At 38.8% G+C, this 22637-nt stretch overlaps 1 protein-coding gene across 4 annotated transcripts in view; it reads left to right on the top strand.

The window, feature by feature from the left end:
• Positions 1-22637, top strand: part of DCAF1 (DDB1 and CUL4 associated factor 1) — a 73705-nt gene that overhangs the window by 22333 nt on the left and 28735 nt on the right. For all 4 annotated transcript variants that reach the window (XM_046660580.1, XM_046660571.1, XM_046660559.1 and 1 more), the window contains 9 exons: positions 7153-7290; positions 8821-9333; positions 9646-9747; positions 13383-13541; positions 14837-15016; positions 15494-15703; positions 16670-16839; positions 19574-19698; positions 20864-22127. In XM_046660580.1, the coding sequence (XP_046516536.1) occupies positions 7153-7290; positions 8821-9333; positions 9646-9747; positions 13383-13541; positions 14837-15016; positions 15494-15703; positions 16670-16839; positions 19574-19698; positions 20864-22127 (2861 nt within the window). The remainder of the gene's footprint in view (positions 1-7152; positions 7291-8820; positions 9334-9645; positions 9748-13382; positions 13542-14836; positions 15017-15493; positions 15704-16669; positions 16840-19573; positions 19699-20863; positions 22128-22637) is intronic.

Raw genomic sequence — 22637 nt, forward strand, 5'->3', positions numbered from 1 at the left:
TTGTCTTTCTCTGGCTTATTTCTCTTAACATCATACCTTCAAGGTCCATCCATGTTCTTGTGAATGGGACAGTTTTGTCTTTTTTTTATGGTTGAGTAGTATTCCATTGTATACATCTTCTTTATCCATTCATCAGTTAATGGGCACTTGGGTTGCTTCCAGGTCTTGGCTATTGTGAATAATGCTGCAGTGAACATAAGGGTGCGTAAGTCACTTTGAATTGTGGATTTCAGATTTTTTGGATAAATATCCAGTAGTGGTATAGCTGGGTCAAATGGCAGTTCTATTTTTAGGTTTTTGAGAAACCTTAAGTCACTTTGAATTGTTGATTTCAAGTTCTTTGGATACCCAGTAGTGGGATACCTGGGTCGAATGGTATTTCTATTTTTAATTTTTTGAGAAATCGTCATACTTTTTTCCATAGTGGCTGCGCCAGTTTACATTCCTCACCAGCAGTGTATGAGGGTTCCCTTTTCTCCACATCCTCTCCAGCATTTGTTATTTTTTGGTGATTATAGCCATTCTAACAGGTGTAAGATTGGTATCTCATTGTACTTTTGATTTGCACTTCCATGATGACTAAGTCATGTGGAACATCTTTTCATGTGCCTGTTGGCCATCTCTATATCTTCTTTAGAAGAATGTCATATCCTCTTCCTATTTTTTGATTGGGTTATTTCTTTTTTTGTTATTGAGTTGTGTGAGTGTTTTATGTATTTTGGAGATTGACCCCTTGTCGGATATGATGTACAAATATTTTCTCCCAGTTGGTGGATTGTTTTTTCATTTTGTTCCTGGTTTTCTTTGCCTTGCAGAAGCTCTTTAGTCTGATAAAATCCCATTTATTTATTTTTTCTTTTGTTTCCCTTGATATTTGAAAAGATTATTTCCCATGATATTTGAAAAGATCCTTCTAAGACCAATGTCAAAGAGTGTACTGCCTATATTTTTTTCTAGGAGTTTTATGGTTTCATGTCTTACCTTCAGGTCTTTAATCCCTTGTGAGTTAATTTTTGCGTATGGTGAAAGATAATGGTCTACTTTCATTCTTTTGTATGTTGCTGTCCAGTTTTCCCAGCACCATTTATTGAAGAGACTTTGCTTTCTCCATTGTATATTCTTAGCTTTTTGTTGAAGATTAGCTGTCCGCAGATGTGTGTGTTTTTATTTCTGGGCTTTCACTTCTGTTCCATTGATCTATGTGTCTGTTTTTGTAAGAGTACCATACTGTTTTGATTACTATAGCTTTGTAGGATATTGATTGTGATGCCTCCAGCTTTATTTTTTTTTCTGAGGATTGCTTTAGCTGTTCTGGGTCTTCTGTTGTCCCGTATGAATTTTAGGATTCTGTGTTCTATTTCCCTGAAGAATGTTATTGGGATCCTGATTGGGATTGCATTGAATCTGTAGATTGCTTTAGGTAGTATGGACATTTTAACTTTGTTTATGCTTCCAATCCATGTACCTGGAATAGCTTTCCATTTCTTTATGTCATCATTGATTTCTCTCAATAATGTCTTATAGTTTTCATTGTATAGGTCTTTCAGCTGCTTGGTAGACTTATTCCTAGATATTTTATTATTTTGTTGTGATTATAAGTGGGATTGTATTCTTGTTTTTCATTATTTTTATTTTTTTGGTGAGGAAGATTCACTCTAATATCTGTGCCTTTCCCTCTGTTTTGTATGTGGGATGCCTCCACAGCATGGCTGATGAATGGAGTAGGTCCGCAACTGGGATCTGAACCCACAAACCGTGTGTGCTGAAGTGGAACACGCAGAACTTTAACCACTTGGCCATGGGCCCAGACCCTGGGATTGTATTCTTGAATTCTCTTTCTGTTAGTTCATTATTAGAGTATAGAAATGCAACTGATATTTACAAGTTGATTTGTATACTGTAACTTTGCTGTAGTTTTTGATTATTTCTGGTAGTTTTCTGATGGATTCTTTAGGGTTGCTGTATATAAAATCATAGTGTCTCCAGGGACCTGGCCTCATGGCTTAGTGCTTAAGTTCGGCACAATGAACTTCAGTGGCCCAGGTTTGGTTTCCAAGCGTGAACCTACACCACTCATCAGCAGCCATGTTGTGGTGGCGACCCACATACATAATAGAGGAAGATTGTCACAGATGTTAGCTCAGGGTGAATATTTCTCAAGTGGAAAGAACAATGGCAACACATGTTAGCTTAGGGTGACTCATCCTCAGCAGAAGAAAAAAAATCATGTCTTCAAACAGTGAGAGTTTCACTTCTTTGCCAATTTGGATACCTTTTACTTCTTTTTCTTGCCTGATTGCTCTGGCCAAAATCTCTAGTATTATGTTGAATAAGAGTGGTGAGACCCTTGCCTTGTTCCTGTTCTCAGAGGTGTGGCTTTCAGTTTTTCCCCATTGAGTATGATGTTGGCTGTGGGTTTGTCATATGTGGCCTTTATTATCTTGAGGTACTTTCCTTCTATACCCATTTTATTCAGAGTTTTTATCATAAATGGATGTTGGATTTTGTCAAATGCTTTCTCTGCGACTATTGAGATGATCATGTGGTTTTTATTCCACATTTTCTTAATGTGGTATATCACATTGATTTGTGGATGTTGAACCATCCCTGTGTCCCTGGTATAAATCCCACTTGATTATGGAATATGATCCTTTTAATGTATTCGGTTTGCCAATATTTTGTTGAGGATTTTTGCATTTATGTTCATCAGTGGTACTGGCCTGTAATTTTCCTTCTTTGTGTTGTCCTTGTCTTAGGATCAGGGTGATGCTGGCTTTGTAGAATGAGTTAGGAAGTCTTCTGTCATCTTCAATTTTTTGGAATAGTTTGAGAAGGATAGATGTTAAGTCTTCTTTGACTGTTTGGTTGAATTCTCCAGAAAAGCCATCTGGTCCTGGACTTTTACTTTTTTGGGAGGGTTTTGATTACTGTTTCAATCTCTTCACTAGTGATTGGTCTATTCAGATTCTCTATTTCTTCTTGATTCAGTTTTGGGAGGTTGTATGAGTCTGAGAATTTATCCGGGGGCCGGCCCTGTGGTTGAGTGGTTAAATTCACACTCTCCACCTTAGCAGCCCGGGGTTTTGCTGATTCAGATCCCCGGTGCAGACCTAGCACAGCTCATCAAGCCATGCTGATGTGGCGTCCATGTAGCAGAACTAGAAGGACCTACAAGTAAAACATACAACTATGTACTGGGGGGTTTTGGGGAGAAGAAGAAGAAGAAAAAAGATTGGCAACAGGTGTTAGCTCAGGGCTAATCTTTAAAAAGACAAACAACAAGAATTTATCAGTTTCTTCTGGATTGTCTGATTTGTTGGCATATAGTTTTTCATAGTATTCTCGTATAATCCTTTGTATTTCTGTGTTATCCATGGTAATTTCTCCTTTTCATTTGTAATTTTATTTGAGCCTTCTCTCTTTTTTCTAAGTCTGGCTAAGTGTTTGTCAGTTTTGTTTATCTTCTCAAAGAAGCAGCTCTTAGTTTCAGTAATCCTTTCTACTGTTTTTTTGGTTTCAATTTCATTTATTTCTCCCCTAATTTTTATTTCCCACCTTCTGCTGACTTTGGGCTTTGTTTGTTCTTCTTTTTCTACTTCTGTTAGGTGTAGTTTAAGATTACTTATTTGAGATTTTTCTTGTTAAGGTGGGCCTGAATTGCTATGAATTTCCCTCTTAGGACTGGTTTTGCTGCATCCCGTGTGAATTGGTATGGTGTGTTTTCATTTTCCGTTGTCTTCAGATATTTTTTTATTTCTCCTTTAATTTCTTCATTGATCCATTGGTTGTTCAGTAGCATGTTGTTTAGTCTCCACATATTTGTCACTTTCCCAGCTTTTTTCTTGTAGTTGATTGCTAGTTCTGTAGCATTATGGTTGGAAAAGATGCTTGATATGATTTCAGTCTTCTTAAATTTATTGAGGCTTGCCTTGTTTCCCCAACATACGGTCTGTCCTTGAGAATGTTCCATGTGCAATTGAGACAAATGTGTATTCTGCTGTTTTTGTATGGAATGTTCTATATATATCTATCAAGTCCATCTGGTCTAGTTTTTTCATTTAATTCCACTATTTCCATGTTGACTTTCTGTCTGGATGATCTTCCCATTGATGTAAGTGGGGTGTTGAGGTCTCCTACTAATAGTGCGTTGCTGTTAATTTGTCCTTTTGGGTCTGTTAATAGTTGCTTTATTTACTTTGGTGCTCCTGTGTTAGGTGCATTTGTAAGTGTTATGTCCTCTTGGTGGAATGCCCCTTTTATCATTATATACTACCCCTCTTTGTCTCTCCTTGCCTTTTTTATCTTGAAGTCTACTTTGTCTGATATAAGTGTGGCAACACCTGCTGCCTTTTGTTTGCCATTAGCTTGAAGTATCATCTTCCATCCCTTCACTGTGAGCCTCTGTTTCTCTTTAGAACTGAGATGTGTTTTCTGGAGGCAGCGTATTCTTGGGTCTTGCTTTTTAATCCATCCAGCCGCTCTGTGTCTTTTGATTGGATAATTCAAGCTGTTTACATTTAGAGTGATTATTGATATATGAGGGCTTACGACTGCCATTTTATCACTTGTTTTCTGGTTATTCTGTATTTCCCTTGTTTCTTGTCCTGTGTATTTCAGACTGCCAATTCAGCTTGGTGATTCTTATGATGGTTTTCTATTTTCTCTTTATTTATTGTTTGTGACTCTGTTCTGATTATTTGTTTAGTGGTTACTATGAGGTTTGTATGAAAGATCTTGTAGATGAGACAGTCCATTTTCTGATAGCCTCTTACTTCCTTAGTCTAAGCAAGTTCTCTTCCTTTCCTCTTCCCCCTCTAAATTATTGTTGTCACAAATTATTCTGTTTTGTGTTGTCATTAAAATGAAGTGATTATAGTTATTTTTGAGCCTTTCCTTTATCTGTAATATTATAATTGTTTGCTAACTTGTTTTGATGGAGAGCTGCACTTTTCTGATTTTGTCTTTTTATCTCCTTGCTCAGGGCTTTGTAAACCCCACCCTCTTTTTTTTTTTTCAGGTATCAGGGCCTTCTTGATCATTTTTTGTAGGGGGAGACTTGTGGCGACAAACTCCCTCAGCTTTTGTTTATCTGGGGAAGTTTTTATTTCTCCATGGCATCTTAAAGATAGTTTCACTGGATAGAGTATTCTTGGCTGAAAGTTTTTGTCTTTCAGAATTTTGAATATATTATTCCACTCTCTCCTAGTCTGTAAGGTTTCTGCTGAGAAATCCGCTGAAAGCATGATAGGGATTTCTTTGTAGGTTATTTTCTTCTGTCTTGCTGCCCTTAATATTTTTTCTTTGTCATTGATTTTTGCCAGTTCTAGTAATATATTCCTTGGAGAAGGTCTGTTTACGTTGATGTAATTAGGAGTTAATTTCACTTCTTTTACTTGTAATTCCAGCTCCTTCCCCAGGTATGGGAAGTTCTCAGCTATTATTTCTTTGAATAAGCTCTCTGCTCCTTTTTGCCTCTCTTCTCCCTCTGGGAGCCCTATAATCCTTATGTTACGTTTCCTAATTGCGTTGGATATTTCTCAGAGAATTTCTTCATTTCTTTTTAGTCTTAGTTCTCTCTCTTCTTCCTTCTGAAGCATTTCTGTATTTCTGTCCTCTAAATTACTAATTCTGTCCTTCATAATATCAGCTCTGTTTTTTATGGATTCCCGGTTTTACTTTATCTCATTCATTATGTGTTTCATCTCCAACTTTTTTTTTTAACTTTTAAAAATTTTCCCTTCTTCTCCCCAAAGACCCCCAGCACATAGTTGTGTATTCTAGTTGGGGGTCCTTCCAGTTGTGGCATGTGGGACGCCACCTCAGCATGGCCTGATGAGCAGTGCCATGTCTGCGCCTAGGATTGGAACTGGCGAAACCCTGGGCCGCCCAATTGGAGTGCGTGAACTTAACCACTCTGCCACGAGGCCCGCCCCCTCATTTCCACATTTCTGATTGGTCTTTTTTTATAGTTTCAATCTCTTTTGTGAAGAATTCTCTCTTTTTATTAATTTTATTCTTGTGTTCATTGAATTATCTTTCTGAGTTTTCTTGTAATTCATTGAGTTTATTTATGATAACTATTTTGAATTCTCTGTCAGATTGTAAATTTCTGTGACTTCAGGATTGATTTCTGGGAACTTTTCATTTTTCTTTTGGTCTAGAGTTTTAATAAACTTCCTCATGCTATTTGATGTGGTCGACTTCTGCCGTCACACAGCAGTAGTATCCGGTTGCAGTTTCCACCTGCCACCACTGGGGAGGACAGGAGCTGTGTTTTCTGAGCATGCTGCAACCCCTGGCAGATGTGCCTGTCCGTTGGAAGCTGTGCTGACAGGGCCTGTCTGCATTTGCCTGCTGGCTGCTGCTGCTTTACACATGTAGGCACAGGTGTTGTGGCAGAGATCCCCTGCTCTGGCTGACTGGCCAAGCTGGTGCGGCGGGGGGGGGTGGGGGGTTTCTTTTGCTTGTGCAATTCTGTGTGTTACTGTTCTGCAGTCACTATCTGCCCACTTTGGGCTGCTCAGCTTGGTGGAGGTGCCCCCATGATTGCACCCCTATGATTGTGTGGAGCATTCCTTCAGGTTGGGGGCTAACTCTGAGAGTGAAAGTGTTCCTGTGAGAGCTGCCTTTTCTCCTTTCTCCTCTCAGAGTCTTGTGTTGGCTGCTGCGTGAGGTCCCATGCCCTAGATTGCTGCCTGCTGCCACTGCGGGAGGGAGAGGAAGTCTGCTTACTTCCTTCCACTGCCTCCTCGGGGGGTCTAGCACCCCCATCTTTAGACATATGGCTGCATGGCTCTCTCAGACATCTGTTCTGTCATGTGAATATCTTCTGTTGGTTTATGAATGTCCTTTTCATTGTATCTTAGTGAGGAGAGACTAAGGGAATAGTTCACTCTGCCATGATGCTGACGTCACTCCTTATAGCTTGAATTTTAATGGCTAAATAGGATCCTATTTCACAAAAGCACAAATATTTTATTAACTAAACCACCTAATATTGGACAGTTAGTTTACCTACATTTTTTAATCTTAGGAGCAGTGTTGAAATACTTGTTTAAAAATTTTTTTCATGAGACTGAAGTCTTGCCTTATATATTTAATTATGAAAATGGGTTTCTTTTGAATTGTGCTATTTCGTTTCCTTTAATATAGGAAGGAATTGTTGAGAATCTGTTCAAATGGGCTAGAGAGGCTGATCAGCCACTGAGAACATATTCTACTGGACTATTAGGAGGTGCTATGGAAAATCAAGACATTGCTGCCAACTACCGGGATGAAAATTCACAGCTGGTAAGGACCATGTTACAATGAAGTTTTTCATAAGATGGGAGAGTATTTACAAGTTCTTTCTTGCTACCTGAACTCAAATAGGTAGATCTTATTACTTTGTACTAGATTGTAGCTATAATTTCAACATATCAAGATTACTTTTCATAAGAGTTGTTTTTTTTTTAAAGTTTGGCACCTGAGCTAACATCTGTTGCTAATCTTTTTTTTTTTCCTGTTCTTCCCCAAAGCCCCCCAGTACATAGTTGTATATTCTAGTTCTAGGTTCTTCTGGTTCTGCTATGTGGGATGCCGCCTCAGCATGGGTTGATGAGCGCTGCTAGGTCCACACCCAGGATCTGAACTGGCAAAACCCTGGGCCGCTGAAGCAGAGCAGGCAAACTTAACACTCGGCCACAGGGCCAGCCACGGTTGTAAGAGTTTTGATTTTACTTTTTCTTTTTTTTTCTTTTGGTGAGGAAGATTGGCCTTGAGCAAACATCTGTTGCCAGTCTTCCTCTTTTCTTGAGGAAGATTATTGCTGAACTAACATCTGTGCCCGTCTTCCTCTCTCTTGTGTGTGGGACACTGCCACACCAGGCTTGATGAGCAGTGTGTAGGTCTGTGCCCAGGATCTGAACCTGTGAACCTTGGGCTGCTGAAGCAGAGAATGCAAACTCAACCACTATGCCACCTGGCCGGCCCCTACTTTTTTTTCTTTTTTAGCTTGAAAATAGCTCTTTTTCATCTTGTCAAGGATCATGATAATTTATACTAGTTGTAGAATAGTACCATTCCCTTTCCCTTCTCAACATTTGGATTATGAAAATTTTCAAACATAGAGCAAAAGGGAAAGAATTTTACAGTGAAGAGCTGTATACACACCACTTAAATTGGTTGTGAACATTTTATTATACTTATTTTATTACAGATCCATCCATCCATCCACCCTTCCTTCTGTACATTCACCATTCTTTTTCTTTAATGCAGTTCAAAGTAAATTGTAGACATAACCTCTCTTTAAAACTAAGCATAATACTACATTTTAGTGTTGGCCCAAAAAATAAGTACTTTAAAAGTAAAAAATAAATAGTGAACTTGAAAAATAGATTATGTAATGACATGTAACATAGATGACGGTATCTAACAGAATACAACTTACAACATATTCAAGTTTGAGAAACTTTCATGCTCGATTTTCAAAGATGCTTTTAAAATATCATGAATATATCTAGTGTCCGCCTCTCTAGGTATGATGGTCCTCCCCAGTTTAATGCAAACAGATCAATTGTGAATGATGTGTTTTATGTGCAAATCTTCTGGTTTTGGGTTCTTTGGTAAATTTCATGGGGAATGATACTTTTAGCCATTGCTTATTTCATCAATCTGTAGGAATCAAGTCAAAGTATTTATCAAATCTTTACTTTCACCAGGCATTGGGATAATTGTGTATCCAGTTCTCCTTAAGTGGAAATCAGAATTATTTATTAAGAATCATTTAAATTATGATGCAGACACTAAGACAACCCCTTTTATTCCAATATCTGTTGATAGGTGGCAATAGTGCTGCGAAGACTGAGGGAGCTACAGCTTCAGGAAGTGGCTCTGCGGCAAGAAAACAAGCGTCCCAGCCCACGAAAGCTCTCCTCTGAACCCCTTTTGCCTCTGGATGAAGAAGCTGTGGATATGGACTATGGCGACATGGCTGTAGATGTAGTGGATGGCGAACAAGAGGAAGCCTCTGGAGACATGGAGATCTCCTTTCATCTTGATTCAGGCCACAAGACCAGTAGCAGAGTGAACTCAGCAACCAAACCTGAGGAAGGAGGATTGAGGAAAAATAAGTTGGCCAAACAGGGTGACAGAGAGAGCTTTAGGAAAGCCAAGCAAAAGTTGGGCTTTTCATCATCTGATCCAGATCGCATGTTTGTGGAGCTGTCTAATAGCAGCTGGTCAGAAATGTCCCCTTGGGTGATTGGCACCAATTATACCCTTTATCCTATGACTCCTGCTATTGAGCAGCGACTTATTCTCCAGTATTTGACTCCCTTAGGAGAATATCAGGAGGTAAGCTTATTTGGAAGATTACTGTTCATTCTTTAAGACTACTGTATGTATTTCTGAGGTATTTTATGGTAACATTTTATACATTGATGTGTTTTTACTCTGATACAGAAATGTCTTTGCTCCAAAGTGTTAAAGTCTTATGCAGGTCACTTCTGATAAGGCCTGTTTAATCAAAGTGTGTTTGTGTATTTATCTTCATAAAGGAGAGGGGAAGAGGCACTCCATTTCTTTACTGTTCTCTCCTCATAATGGAATAGGAAATATGTGAAAGTAAAACCAAAGGTTAAGACTTGGTTTTGGTTTTCATTTCAGTTACTTCCCATATTCATGCAGCTTGGATCACGGGAGTTGATGATGTTCTATATTGACCTGAAACAGACTAATGATGTCCTGCTTACGTTTGAGGCACTAAAGGTAAAGTTCTTAAAAATATTAGGTCACTTGAGTATTTTATTGAGGTGGATGTGCCTATGTGCTTTGGTATATAGCATCTCTGGGTTTTATTGCTCAGGACTTTCTCTTGCCAGATGTGTCAAAATAGTGAAATAAAAAATTTTTATGTAGATAGAAGAGATGAGGCTTACCAGGTGCCTCCACATAAATTCGGGGTCAGCCCTTAAGGGTTGAATGTTAAGGTAGAAATTGGTTCTAGACCTAGGAGTGGCCTCAGTTATTGTTACTGAATAGGAATGGAAAACTGTGTGTAGTACTTTATGTCATACTGCCATTTAGATATTCCCTGTGTCAGCCGACACTTCTTCTAAATTTTTGACTATACGTCTATCGTATGATGGTAGACTATCTAGGACAAACAAAATATAAACCAGAAAATAAGTGAAGAAATAGAGGGAGACCCAAATTCAGTAAAGGTAATTGATTTCCTAGGTTGCAAAGTGGCTAAATACAGGAGAGCTGTTAAGTCTAGCCCACCAAATCCATACCTATCGATCGTAATTAGGATAATCTGAGTGGAGAGAGATAAGTTGAATGAATAACATTGTAGGTGTCTTACAGTTCTACCCAAAAGGTAACTAATGAATAAAGTACCATTCTGTGATGTTTACAATATTAAACAAATAAATCAGGTCTCTGCTCTTTATGGTTTGGTTAAGAAAGACAGGCATGTAAACCTATGATTTCTTTTAGATATTACAGATGTTTTGTGAAAAAAGTGTGACAGAAAGGAAGTAGTAGTCTATTCTCGCTGAGTTTCCAGAAGGGACTTCTGAATAGAGATGATGCTCTCTCTGGGTCTTTAAAATCACAACTTCCTTTTTCGTATTCAAGAGCTATGCTGTCCAATAGAACCTCCTGTGATAATGGAAGTGTTCTATGTCTGTGCTGTTCAACACAGTGGCTCCTAGCCATATGTGAGCACTTAAAATGTAGCCAGTGCCACAGAGGCACCAAATTTTTAACTTAATTTTAGTTTATTTAGCCATATGTGACCAATGACTACTGCACTGGACAGCATAGTTCCAGAGTATGTTAAAATGAAATAGAAATGAGGAAATTTGCCTTTCAGACTCCAGAAATTTTGAATTTGGAGGAGGTCAGACATATATTGGAGTAACATGTCCCTATGTGTAGGATACGTTTTTTTGTGTGTGTATGTGAAAACTCATGATTATGCTTTGAACATGGGACAAAGCTGGAGGTCAAAGTTGTCTCTAGTGGCCCAAACATATTGCTTTCAGAAAGATACAGCATCTAGTCCTGAACAGGATATAGTGGAAGAAGAGATTTGGGCAGTTACTCTTTCTGTAGGTTTTTGTATGAGGAATAATAATGTTTATTATTATTCAACTGTTTCGTTGCAAAGTCATATAGAGGATTAAAGAAAATAGGAATGAACAGGGGAAAATCACAAAAGAGATCCTTTTTATAGGGGAATAAAAATGTAGAAAGTTGTGTGTACTGTTTTATTAAAAAAAAGACTCAGTTGTGTAGGAGAAGGGACAGCTGTTGAAGTTAGTAGTAACAAAATGGGTTAAAATAATAAATTGAAGAATTAGGCCTTATATTGAGATACAATGTAAAGAGAAAATGGAATCTGTGCTCACATAAGTGAGGTGAGCCAGGTTCTAGTCTGGGTTGGGCCAAATGGAATTAAGGTTCTCAGTAGAGGTTGAGCCTGCTTGGTTCCCCACCTACCTATCTGGGCAGTGGAACTGCCACTTTGTGGTAGTACGTTGTGAGAAAAACCATATGCAGTGGCATAAGTGTTAGAGGGGAACCATATATGGGTTAGCTGTTTTTGGAGGAAGGATTGGGTGGGAGTGTGGTAGAGGCTTGTGTAACAGAGAAAAAATAGAATAAAGAAGGAAAGGATTTGAATTATAGGCATTAGTCTGAGTCTGGGTGTTGGGAGAACTTCTGAAGAGGGTACATGCCTATTGTTTTTGCCATTGATTTTGGTGAGATCCACACAGGTATCGAATCACGTACAGTAGTCTCCCCTTATCTGTGGGGGGTATGTTCCAAGATCCCAGTGGATACCTGAAGTGCAGATAATACCAAACCCTACATATACTATGTTTTTTCCTATACGTACATACCTATGATAAAGTTTAATTTATAAATTAGGCACAGTAAGAGATTAACAAAAGTAACTAATAATAAAATAGAACAATTATAACAGCATACTGTAATAAAAGGTACTGTAGATCTTAGCAACCTCAGCATATGATTTTTTTTCCCTAAGTCAGGAACTTTCATCTTTTCACTTAAAGGAAGCACTTTATGGCTTCTCTTTGGCATATCTGAATTGCCAGCATCACTACACCTGCATTTTAGGGCCATTATTACATAAAACAATGGTTACTTGGATACAAGCACTGTGATACCATGACAGTCAATCTGATAACCAAGATGTCTGCTAAATGAGACTAATGGGAGGGCAGCGTATACAATGTGAATATGCTGGACAAAGGATGGTTCATGTCCTGGGCGGGGTAGAGCAGGATGGCCCAAGATTTCATCATGCTACTCAGAATGGTCTGCAATTTAAAACTTATGAATTGTTTATTTCTGGAATTTTCCACTTAATATTTTCAGACCTTGGTTGCCTGTGAGTAACTGAAGCCCTGAAAAGCAAAACCGCTGATGAGGGGAGACTACTGTAATTGTAAATCTGTGTTGTATTGTCTCTACCTTGTGCCTGCGTCATCAGCTGGAAGACACCTTGCCATGAGAAACAGGAGGGGGAGCTCTAGCTCTCTCAAGGCCCTGTCCACATTGGCTTGGGTTCAGAGTCATCCAGCAGCCTGCTGCTTGCATTGCACTCCCTGCCTTTAAAATTGCCCAGGAGATAGGATCCACCCAGAGGGGCTAGTGGGAATTGAACAGGAAGTTAACAGAACTTAAAAGATAACAAACTTTTAAAGATCTATTTAAAGCGTATTTTGATTAGTTCTAAAAATTTACTGGTTTTGATAATTTGCTGAAGATTGTTCTTTGGGGGTATATTGAGGATCACTTTAAAAGAAGGCAAAATTTGAGATCTGTGCCAATCTTCCTCTATTTTGTAGTATGTGGGCAGCCAGCACAGTATGGCCGCTAACAGAGCGGTGTAGGTCCACGCCTGGGAGCTGAACCTGGGCTGCTGAAGTGTAGCATACTGAACTTAACCACTAGGCCACTGGGGCTGGCCCCAAAATTTGAGATTTTATTATATGATGAGTTAGTGGCTGAGCCAAAGCTAGAACATAGAGCTGATTATGTTAAAAGGAATAAAATGGGAAGTTTAACAAAAATCTTTTAGGGAAGCTATGTAATAAAAAAATGGTTGTAGGATAATGTCATTATGTATAGCAGTATTTTTCATTTCTTGTTTTTCACCTTCATGAAAACCTTTTGTGTTGGAAGGGAATGTTATGGAATCTTAGTTTTTTTTTGTTTCCTTTAAACAGTATTGGTTTTAATTCTGTAATGAGGGAGCTGTTTTCTACTTCAGAGGATTCCTTGTATTTAGCCAGTTTAATATTTTGTGAAGAGATTGTGTGATTATTCTAGATTATTCCACAGTAACATGTGTCCTCTTTGTTTAGCACCTAGCATCTCTCCTGCTTCATAACAAGTTTGCCACAGAATTTGTTGCACATGGTGGAGTACAGAAATTACTGGAAATTCCTCGTCCTTCCATGGCTGCAACTGGTGTATCCATGTGCTTGTATTACCTGTCCTACAACCAGGATGCCATGGAAAGAGTAAGTCCATTCCATTCAGGTATATGGTAATGGGATTGGGTGGAGGCATGGTCTAGCACATTCACAGGATGACTTTTGGATAAGAAAAAATGAATAGTTGGAGTAAATTTTGTTGGAAGAAGCAAGCAGCATGAATGTCTGGTCTTCACAAAGTATTTTAAAAATTTAAAATTGTTTAGGAAAGGTGTTTTTTCTTCCTGGCTTTATGAAAAAAAAAAAGGTGGATTGGGGTCTGGGAGCTTTGTTTAGTTTTTGCCATTTCGGTTGCATTAGGATTAGTCTTCAGGCTTTTTTCAAATGTCCCTCAGTGGAGTTATAGTTTGCATTTTTTTAGTCAATCTGTTACAAAAACAACAGATGATGCTTTGTGTATGTTAACAAATAGTTTGTGGTGGAGATAGTAAAATCATTCCAGTTGTTCTCAGGGCTTCAGAGGTTCCCTGTCTAGTTCTTCTCTTTTTCAAGTTAAGATGCTTTTATTTAGTGATTTAAAAAAGGCTTAGGTGGGTTGTATGTTTGGAAAGTAATGGATACCCAGAAACCCATAGGAAAGCTCTTGTCATTTCTTTGCCTGGAACATTTTTGTAATATTCTGTGTAATGTGGCTTTTCTGGTAGAGTGAAGTTGGTAAATTCTTTTCGGGCTATGTCTTTATTCATCTTTGCATATTTATTAATAAGATAATTTTTAATTTTTTTTCTCTTTGAGATCAACATTATGCAGGGATATGTAGTTTTTTGAGAATAGTAACCTAATCTGTGTGCGTATATACAAAATCAGTTATGGCTAAGATAGAGGAAAAGGTACCAGGCAAACCTGGGGAATGTTTTGGAAGTCATTGTCTGACTCATAGGAAGCATCAAAGTATGCATGAATGAATCAGAGAGCGAATGGATACTAAACTTGTAGACTTTAGTATCAGATTGCTCAGGCATTTTTATCACCTTGGAGAAGTCCCTTACCTCTCTGAGCCTCTTTCTTGTATGTAGGAATCCTAATACCTATGTAACAGAGCATTGTGAGCATTAAAGGATGGAAACATTTGCAAAATTTGGCACTCACTAAGTGTAGGTCAAATTTAAATAGTTATATAAGTTTAGGTTGTTTTCAGATTTGAAATGGATTGTTGCAAAATTTCATTTGTAACTTAAGCTTTAAACTCAGATTGACTTGACCAGGAATGATTGTTGTATTCTGCAAAAATCTTTATCTTTGCTGGTGAGTTTTTTCATCCCTTTCAAAGGTTCTTTTATTCCCAATTTTTAAAAACTTTGTTTTATTTTTATTTTTTGCAGGTTTGCATGCATCCCCACAATGTTCTGTCTGATGTGGTGAACTATACCCTGTGGTTAATGGAATGTTCTCATGCCTCAGGCTGCTGCCATGCTACCATGTTTTTCTCAATCTGCTTCTCCTTTCGGGCCGTGTTGGAGCTCTTTGACCGCTATGATGGTCTTCGTCGTCTGGTGAACTTGGTAAGGTTCTTCAGTGGCTTCTCTTTGCAAGGAGTGGGGGTCCTGCTTGTCTTGGCTGCTTCTGACTGGAGGAATTTGGCTGTCATTCTTCGTGCATGAAATGTCTTTTTCCCCTTCATTCACAAGTTTCTCTTTCTCTTAGGTAGTTAGGGGACTCTGCCATTGTAGACATGCCTTGAATAAAGTAATCTTACAGGGGGATTTGCTGTCAATAATCTTGATCTTTCTAAGAGCAATGGATTTCTGCCTGTATGGATTACAACATGATTGAAAGCTCTGTACTTCTTCAATGTGCATTTTCAATTTGCTTTCATATGGCTGCTCTTATCATGTTGTATAGACAGATGTACTTTGATGTTTGGCAGTCTTGTTGAGCATAAAAGTTTACTGAAATCTTTTTCCTCCTCTTAATTTTCTATTCTTGTATGTTTCCCCCCTACCCCCTTTTGCTCCATTCTTTTGCTTCTTTCTTAATAGATCAGTACTTTGGAGATTCTAAATTTAGAAGATCAGGGTGCACTTCTGAGTGATGATGAAATATTTGCTAGCCGACAAACTGGGAAGCATACCTGCATGGCCCTGCGCAAGTACTTTGAGGCTCACCTGGCCATTAAATTGGAACAAGTGAAGCAGTCACTTCAGAGGACTGAGGGAGGCATTCTTGTCCATCCTCAACCCCCGTACAAGGTGAGAGGGCTTTGTCTTAAAAGGGAAAGTTGTTAATACTCTTTATAGCAATCTCGGGCCTGACACATTCAGATCAGTGGAGTCTATGTGAGATGTACATTGTTGGATTATACTTGCCCTGTGTGGAGGCAGAATACTTAAAAATGGGTGTAACAGGTGAATTTCAAGAGCTTATTTTATTCCCAGTTGTAAGTTGCTACTTCCCTGGGATACTAGAAGTAAAAGATGACCTGAAGTGTATGCAAAGGCTTTCTTTTATGAAAAATACTAGATATCCTACCCTCTGTGTAGAATTTCTTTTCTGAAAGGGTATGTCTAAAACTCCACTTCTCTCTCATTTTTGAACTTAAGTCAGTATGTTTTGGGATGAAGATTAGTATCTGCATTTTTTTCCCCCTAGGAAAGATTTGTCCTGAGCTAACATTTGGTGCCAATTTTCCTTTCTCTCTCTCTTTTTTTTTTTTCCCACTCCAGAGCCCTAGTACCTAGTTGTATATTCTAGTTGTAAGTTCTTCTGTGTGAACTGCTGCCACAGCATGGCTACTGACAGACTAGTGGTATGGTTCCATGCCCGGGAACCAAACCTGGGCCGCAAAAGAGGAGCGCATCAAACTTTAACCACTAGGCCATCAGGGCTGGCTCCGCATGTTTTAAAAATCACAAATTGAAAAGGAACCAATTATTTTACATGCTGCTGCTTTCTCTTCTTAAGCTGTGAGGTATATGCACCAACACATTGAACATTTTGTTACCTTTTTGGGCAAAATGTATTGTGGGTCTAGTTATAAATAAAAGATTAAGCATATATTCATTTTTTCACTTGTGGGCTAATGACTCAAAAATTGTGGAATTTGAAAGCTATTATTACTTAGCTTTATTATTAAAACCTATTGGCCATTGAGCTATACAGGAGAAGGTAGCAGGCAGGTGGTAGAGTTCTTTAATAATACATGTTTTTCCTTATAGGCATGTTCGTATACTCATGAACAGATTGTGGAAATGATGGAGTTTTTGATAGAATATGGCCCAGCACAGCTATACTGGGAACCAGCTGAAGTCTTCCTCAAACTTTCTTGTGTCCAACTCTTATTGCAGCTTATTTCAATTGCCTGCAATTGGAAGACCTACTATGCAAGGTGGGACCAGAGGGAAGTTTCAAATGAAGTTAGATTCTGCTTTTTGCTAAAGTTGATGTTGGTTTGTACATAGAGTACACTTAAACGTTTGTTGAACTGAGGTGAAATTTTGGGCTTGAATCTGAGAAACTAAATTAAGCATGATAGCACTTTTAATTCACAGAGTATTTGTTTATGTTTATGGTCTGGTGACTATAAATACACAATAGGCAGGGATCAACATCTGTACTCTTAGAGAAGTTATATAATTTACATGGCTACAGCTGCAGAGATGGGGTTGAAGTCCTCTCTCAAGACTGGAGTAGAGTATTCTTTCATACTTAGACTTTAAATGTCTCTCTACTGCTCGGCCACCATATATAATGCTTATCGTACCTTCATATAAAGCTATATTTTTTGCCCTGTGATTTTCACAGTTCAGTTAAAAGCAGAGTAGAGCAGGATGAGGCTCAGAAAAGAACAACTGATAGAATCAGGAGGTTGAGTGGGTTCTATGTGAGGATGATGTAAAAAGAATTAAAACTATTTTGGAAGAGATGGAATCTAAAGAGAAGATAGTATTAAAGTTTGTGTACAGTGGTTCTTGACCTTCTTTCTCTGTCCACCCATTGCCATAAGGACAGGAGGGGCTTATTTAGGGTGCATGTAGCTTGTTTGCTAAATCCCAGGATATTCAGTCTAGGGGGATACTTTTGGAGCAGCCATTCTCAAGCTTTTTGGTCTTAGGACCACTTTACTGTGTTAAAAATTATTGAGAACCCCAAAGAGCTTTGTTTTTGTGTTATAAACATTTACTGATATTTACCATATTGAAAATTAAAACTTAGAAATATAAAAATATTTATGAATTTATTTAAAAATAATATGAACCCATTGCATGCTAACATTCTTTATGAAAAATTTCCAAAATAAAACTAGATGATTTCAGCAAGTTTTTAAAGCATCCAGCTTTAATATCTCATATCTGCTTCTGTATTCAGTCTTTTGTGACATCACACATGACAACCTCTGGAAAGCTCCACTGTACACTCATGAGAGAATGAGAGTGAGAAAGGCAAAGAATATCTTAGTGTTGTTATGAAAATAGCTTTTACATCACAGAACCTCTGAAAAGGTCTCAGAGAGACACAGGGGTTCCCTAACCACACTTTGAGAACCACTCTTCTAGAGTATTGAAAGGATATTTTGTCTACTTGGCGAACTTTGCTTATCAGATGATGGAAACTCAGAAGATAACTAGGAAGGTTAGATACATTTTTCAGACAGGTACATCGTGTTTGGATTATTAAGAAAATATAAGTATGTTTGGAATATGTTCTTTAAAAGTTTATTTATAAAAATAAAATATTTGTTTCTGCTTAGGAGATACAGAACCTTATAAAGAGAGAGGAAAATTACTTGTACCTATTGTTAGTTTCTTCCCAGTTTTTTCGCCACAGTGGATGTAAGTTACATGATTGAGATTATAGTATTTAATCAAATTCATCTTTTTTATGAAATATTTCAAAATACAGAAAGGTACAGAGAATAATATGACTACTACTACATACCCAGAGTTGGCATCTTGCTGTATTTGCTTCTTTCTCAGTTCCTTTCCTTTTTCTGCCTCTCTAGACTGACTAATCTTCTGAATTTGGAGTGCATTTTTTCCTTCATGTTTTTCTACTCCAACATTTGTGTGTGTACATAAACAATAATATAATAGTCTTTTGTATGTTTTTAAGTTATATAAATATTATCCTATATGCATTTTTTTGCAACTTTTTTCACCCTTATATTCTTGAGATGTATGTGTGTTGATATTTATTTGAACCATTATGTTTTTATACTATAGTTTATTCTCCTATTGATAGATGTTTGGTGGTGGTTTTGTGTTTTATTTTTGCTATCAAATGAATGGCACCTTGAACTTCCTTTTGGAGTCTCTCCTGAGGGTATGATATGTACAACCTGGGTTGTAGAGGGTTTGCATTTCTTCTTTATTGGATATTGCTGAATTGCTTGGAAAATGACCATACTGTTTTCTTCTCCCACCAGCAGTATATGGGAGTTTTCATTTCTCTACCTTCTTGCCAATACTTGGTATTGTCAGATTTTAAATTTTATATCTTACTTTTTCTATTTCATTAATGTTATGTTTTGAGTCTTTTTCCCACATCCTTTAGAGTTCTTTGAAAACAATTGTCAGTAGCTGCAGAATAGTTCATCATATGAGTGTACAATAACTTAACACGTGTATTTCTGTTGTCTCTGTAGATTTTTTACTTCTTTTGCTATTTTAAACGAAGTGATAATGGGCATCTTAATACATAAATACTTGTTTATACTTCTGATTATTTCCTTAGGGCAGATTCCTAGAGGTGAAATTTCCAGGCCAAAGGTTATGAACATTTTAAGAATCTTGTTTCATATTTCCAGATTGTTTTCTAAAAAAAGTGTCCTAGTTTCCACCCCCACCAAAAGTTTGAGAGCATTCCTCTCTATACATCCTTACCAGCATTGAGGATTATCCTTTGTTTTTAATCTTAGCAGTTTGATAGGTGAAAATTCCATTCCCACGTATTTTGAAAGTAATGTCATGGTGACTTACAAATCCTCTTGATGCCATCCATGGATAGGGACAGAGCCACACAGGTAGTGGTGTTCTGATCCATTGTATCTCTCTCTCTCTTTAACTGTTGTTTTTTGTGGTTTTATCCTAGTTTCTTTATGACTAATTCTTCTTCCTGTCCAGGAATGACACTGTGCGCTTTGCTCTGGATGTCCTGGCTATTCTTACTGTTGTGCCAAAAATCCAGCTCCAGTTGGCAGAATCAGTGGATGTGCTGGATGAGGCTGGCTCCACTGTCTCCACTGTAGGTAGGTTGTGCCTTGCTATTTTTGTTATTGCTTGGTCTGAATTTGTTTTCCTTTGCTATTCTGGTCGTGGTAACTTACCTAATTTTGCGATATTAGAATAGAAGATAGCAGAAGGGAGTACCTTGTCTGTCCCTTCTAAGTCATGCCATGCAGTTTCCCATAAGGGAGACATGTTAGTAAACTCAGGTTTTCTGAGGGGTACAGGTATTTCTACTATAATGGCACATGTGCATTCCTGAAAACCTTGTACTCTGCAGGGTCTTGTGTTAAAAATAGGATTTATAGGAAAAATGGACTGGGACAGACAGTAAACAACTCACGCAACTTGGTAATCTGGGCTCTAAAAAAATCACTTATTGGCAAGCAGCTCAGAACGAATAGAAGCTATCATACAGAAAAACAAAAGGATGATAGACTTTGCTTGAAAATATATTTTATTAAGAGCAAGGCTGATGAGGGCTGCTGCTAAGGCGAACGTGGAAAGTAGTGTGACTGGCTGTGGGTCCTGGGGTGCACCACTCTGGGGAGAAAGTCCAAGGCATAGCCACTTGTTTTTAACGTACTTCATGTATAGCAGAAAGGTTACTGCTGCCACTGTAGCAGCCAGGCTGAGGGCTTTTTCCTTTCTTGCTGAAGGTTTTAATTTATTCCCAGTATTTTTGCTTGTTCCTTACCTAGGAAAAATTGCACACGAAACCTTGGTGACTTCCACATAATATTGACATCATTCCCCTATTTAACAACTTCATATGAGGTATTGCATCATAAAGATACATTGTTGTAGAACTGACTGTATTTTATAAAAACAATTCCTTGTACAGTCATGCCTTGCTTAAGGATGAGGATATGTTCTGAGAAATGCGTCGTTAGGTGATTTTGTCTTTCTTTGAACATCATAGAGTGTACTTACACAAACTTAGATGCTATAGCCCACCGTACACCTAGGCTGTAGGGTACTAACCTTATGGGACCACCGTTGTATATGTGGTCTGTTGTTGACTAAAACGTTGTTATGCGGTGCATGACTGTAGTTTTACCAAAAGTGTGGTATTTTTTTCAAGTGGAACAAAATGAATAGAATTCTAAATTTTGACTCTGGAACAACTGTTGAAGTTGGCCATTAGTTTTATGAGGAATAATATAATATGTTTTTTTTCCCCAATAGGTATCAGCATTATTTTGGGAGTGGCTGAGGGTGAGTTCTTTATCCATGATGCTGAAATTCAGAAGTCAGCACTTCAGATTATCATCAATTGTGTATGTGGCCCAGATAACCGAATTTCAAGTATTGGCAAATTTATTTCTGGAACTCCTCGGAGAAAGCTGCCTCAGACTCCCAAAAGCAGCGAGCACACCCTGGCCAAGATGTGGAATGTGGTCCAGTCCAACAACGGCATCAAGGTGCTCCTATCCTTACTCTCCATCAAGATGCCCATCACAGATGCAGACCAGATCCGGGCCCTGGCCTGCAAGGCCCTAGTGGGCCTGTCTCGCAGTAGCACTGTCCGGCAGATCATCAGCAAACTGCCCCTTTTCAGCAGCTGCCAGATCCAACAGCTGATGAAGGAGCCTGTGCTGCAGGACAAGCGCAGTGATCATGTCAAGTTCTGCAAGTATGCCGCTGAGCTCATTGAACGGGTGTCAGGAAAGCCACTTCTCATTGGCACTGATGTGTCCCTGGCACGACTACAGAAAGCAGATGTTGTTGCCCAGTCAAGGATCTCCTTCCCTGAGAAAGAGCTGCTTCTGTTGATACGAAACCATCTCATTTCAAAAGGGCTTGGGGAGACAGCAACCGTGCTGACAAAAGAGGCTGACCTACCCATGACTGCTGCCTCCCATTCTTCTGCCTTCACCCCAGTCACTGCTGCTGCTTCTCCTGTCTCTCTTCCCCGAACCCCTCGCATCGCCAATGGCATTGCAACTCGACTGGGCAGCCATCCTGTTGTGGGTGCCGCTGCCCCTTCTGCTCCCACTGCCCATCCTCAGCCACGACCCCCCCAGGGTTCACTAGCTCTGCCTGGCCCGTCTTATGCAGGCAACTCCCCTTTGATTGGTAGGATCAGTTTTATCAGAGAGAGGCCATCACCTTGCAATGGCAGGAAAATCAGAGTGTTGCGGCAGAAATCGGACCATGGCGCCTATAGCCAAAGCCCAGCCATAAAAAAGCAGTTGGACAGACATCTTCCTTCCCCACCTACGCTGGACAGTATCATCACAGAATATCTTAGAGAGCAGCATGCGCGCTGCAAGAACCCAGTTGCCACCTGCCCACCTTTCTCGCTCTTTACTCCTCACCAATGTCCTGAGCCAAAACAGAGGCGGCAAGCGCCAATAAACTTTACCTCAAGGCTAAACCGCAGGGCATCATTTCCAAAGTATGGAGGGGTGGATGGCGGATGCTTTGATAGGCACCTTATCTTTAGCAGGTAAGGAGAGGCCACCTCACTCCCTGGGAATTGGAATGATTCTTCTATTTAAATCAAAGTGCTTGGGTAATATCAACATAGACTTATTAGTTCAGAAAGCCATTTCTTGGCCTGAAATACCAGTGAGTGTCACTTTGTGTGAATATATGAGTGTTGGTGTGACTGTACCCCGTTTTGTCAACTATAGATTGCTTGTGTGATCGTCGGCAATATATTGATGTGATACTCTGTTTTCTTGTTAAATTAGTGTGTTTTTTAGAACCCATGCAACCTGCTGTCTGTAACTGGGTTCCCAGACTTGTTTCTGTGCTGGTCCAAGTTGTGTCCTATTCTGATTCTTTACAAATCTTACATGAAGGTTATGGGATCACAAGTTTTAAACATGGGAATTGTTGTTGTATAAATTTGGAAGTGGAGCTCCTTTTCTCATTTAAAATGAAAATAACCACTGAAGGTCACTGTGATATTTTGTAAGAACCCATTTGAAACATAAATGCTCTGTTTTTTCTT

The sequence above is a fragment of the Equus quagga genome, chromosome 1 (genome assembly GCF_021613505.1).
Source record: "Equus quagga isolate Etosha38 chromosome 1, UCLA_HA_Equagga_1.0, whole genome shotgun sequence".
In the NCBI taxonomy this organism is placed as follows: Eukaryota; Metazoa; Chordata; class Mammalia; order Perissodactyla; family Equidae; genus Equus; species Equus quagga.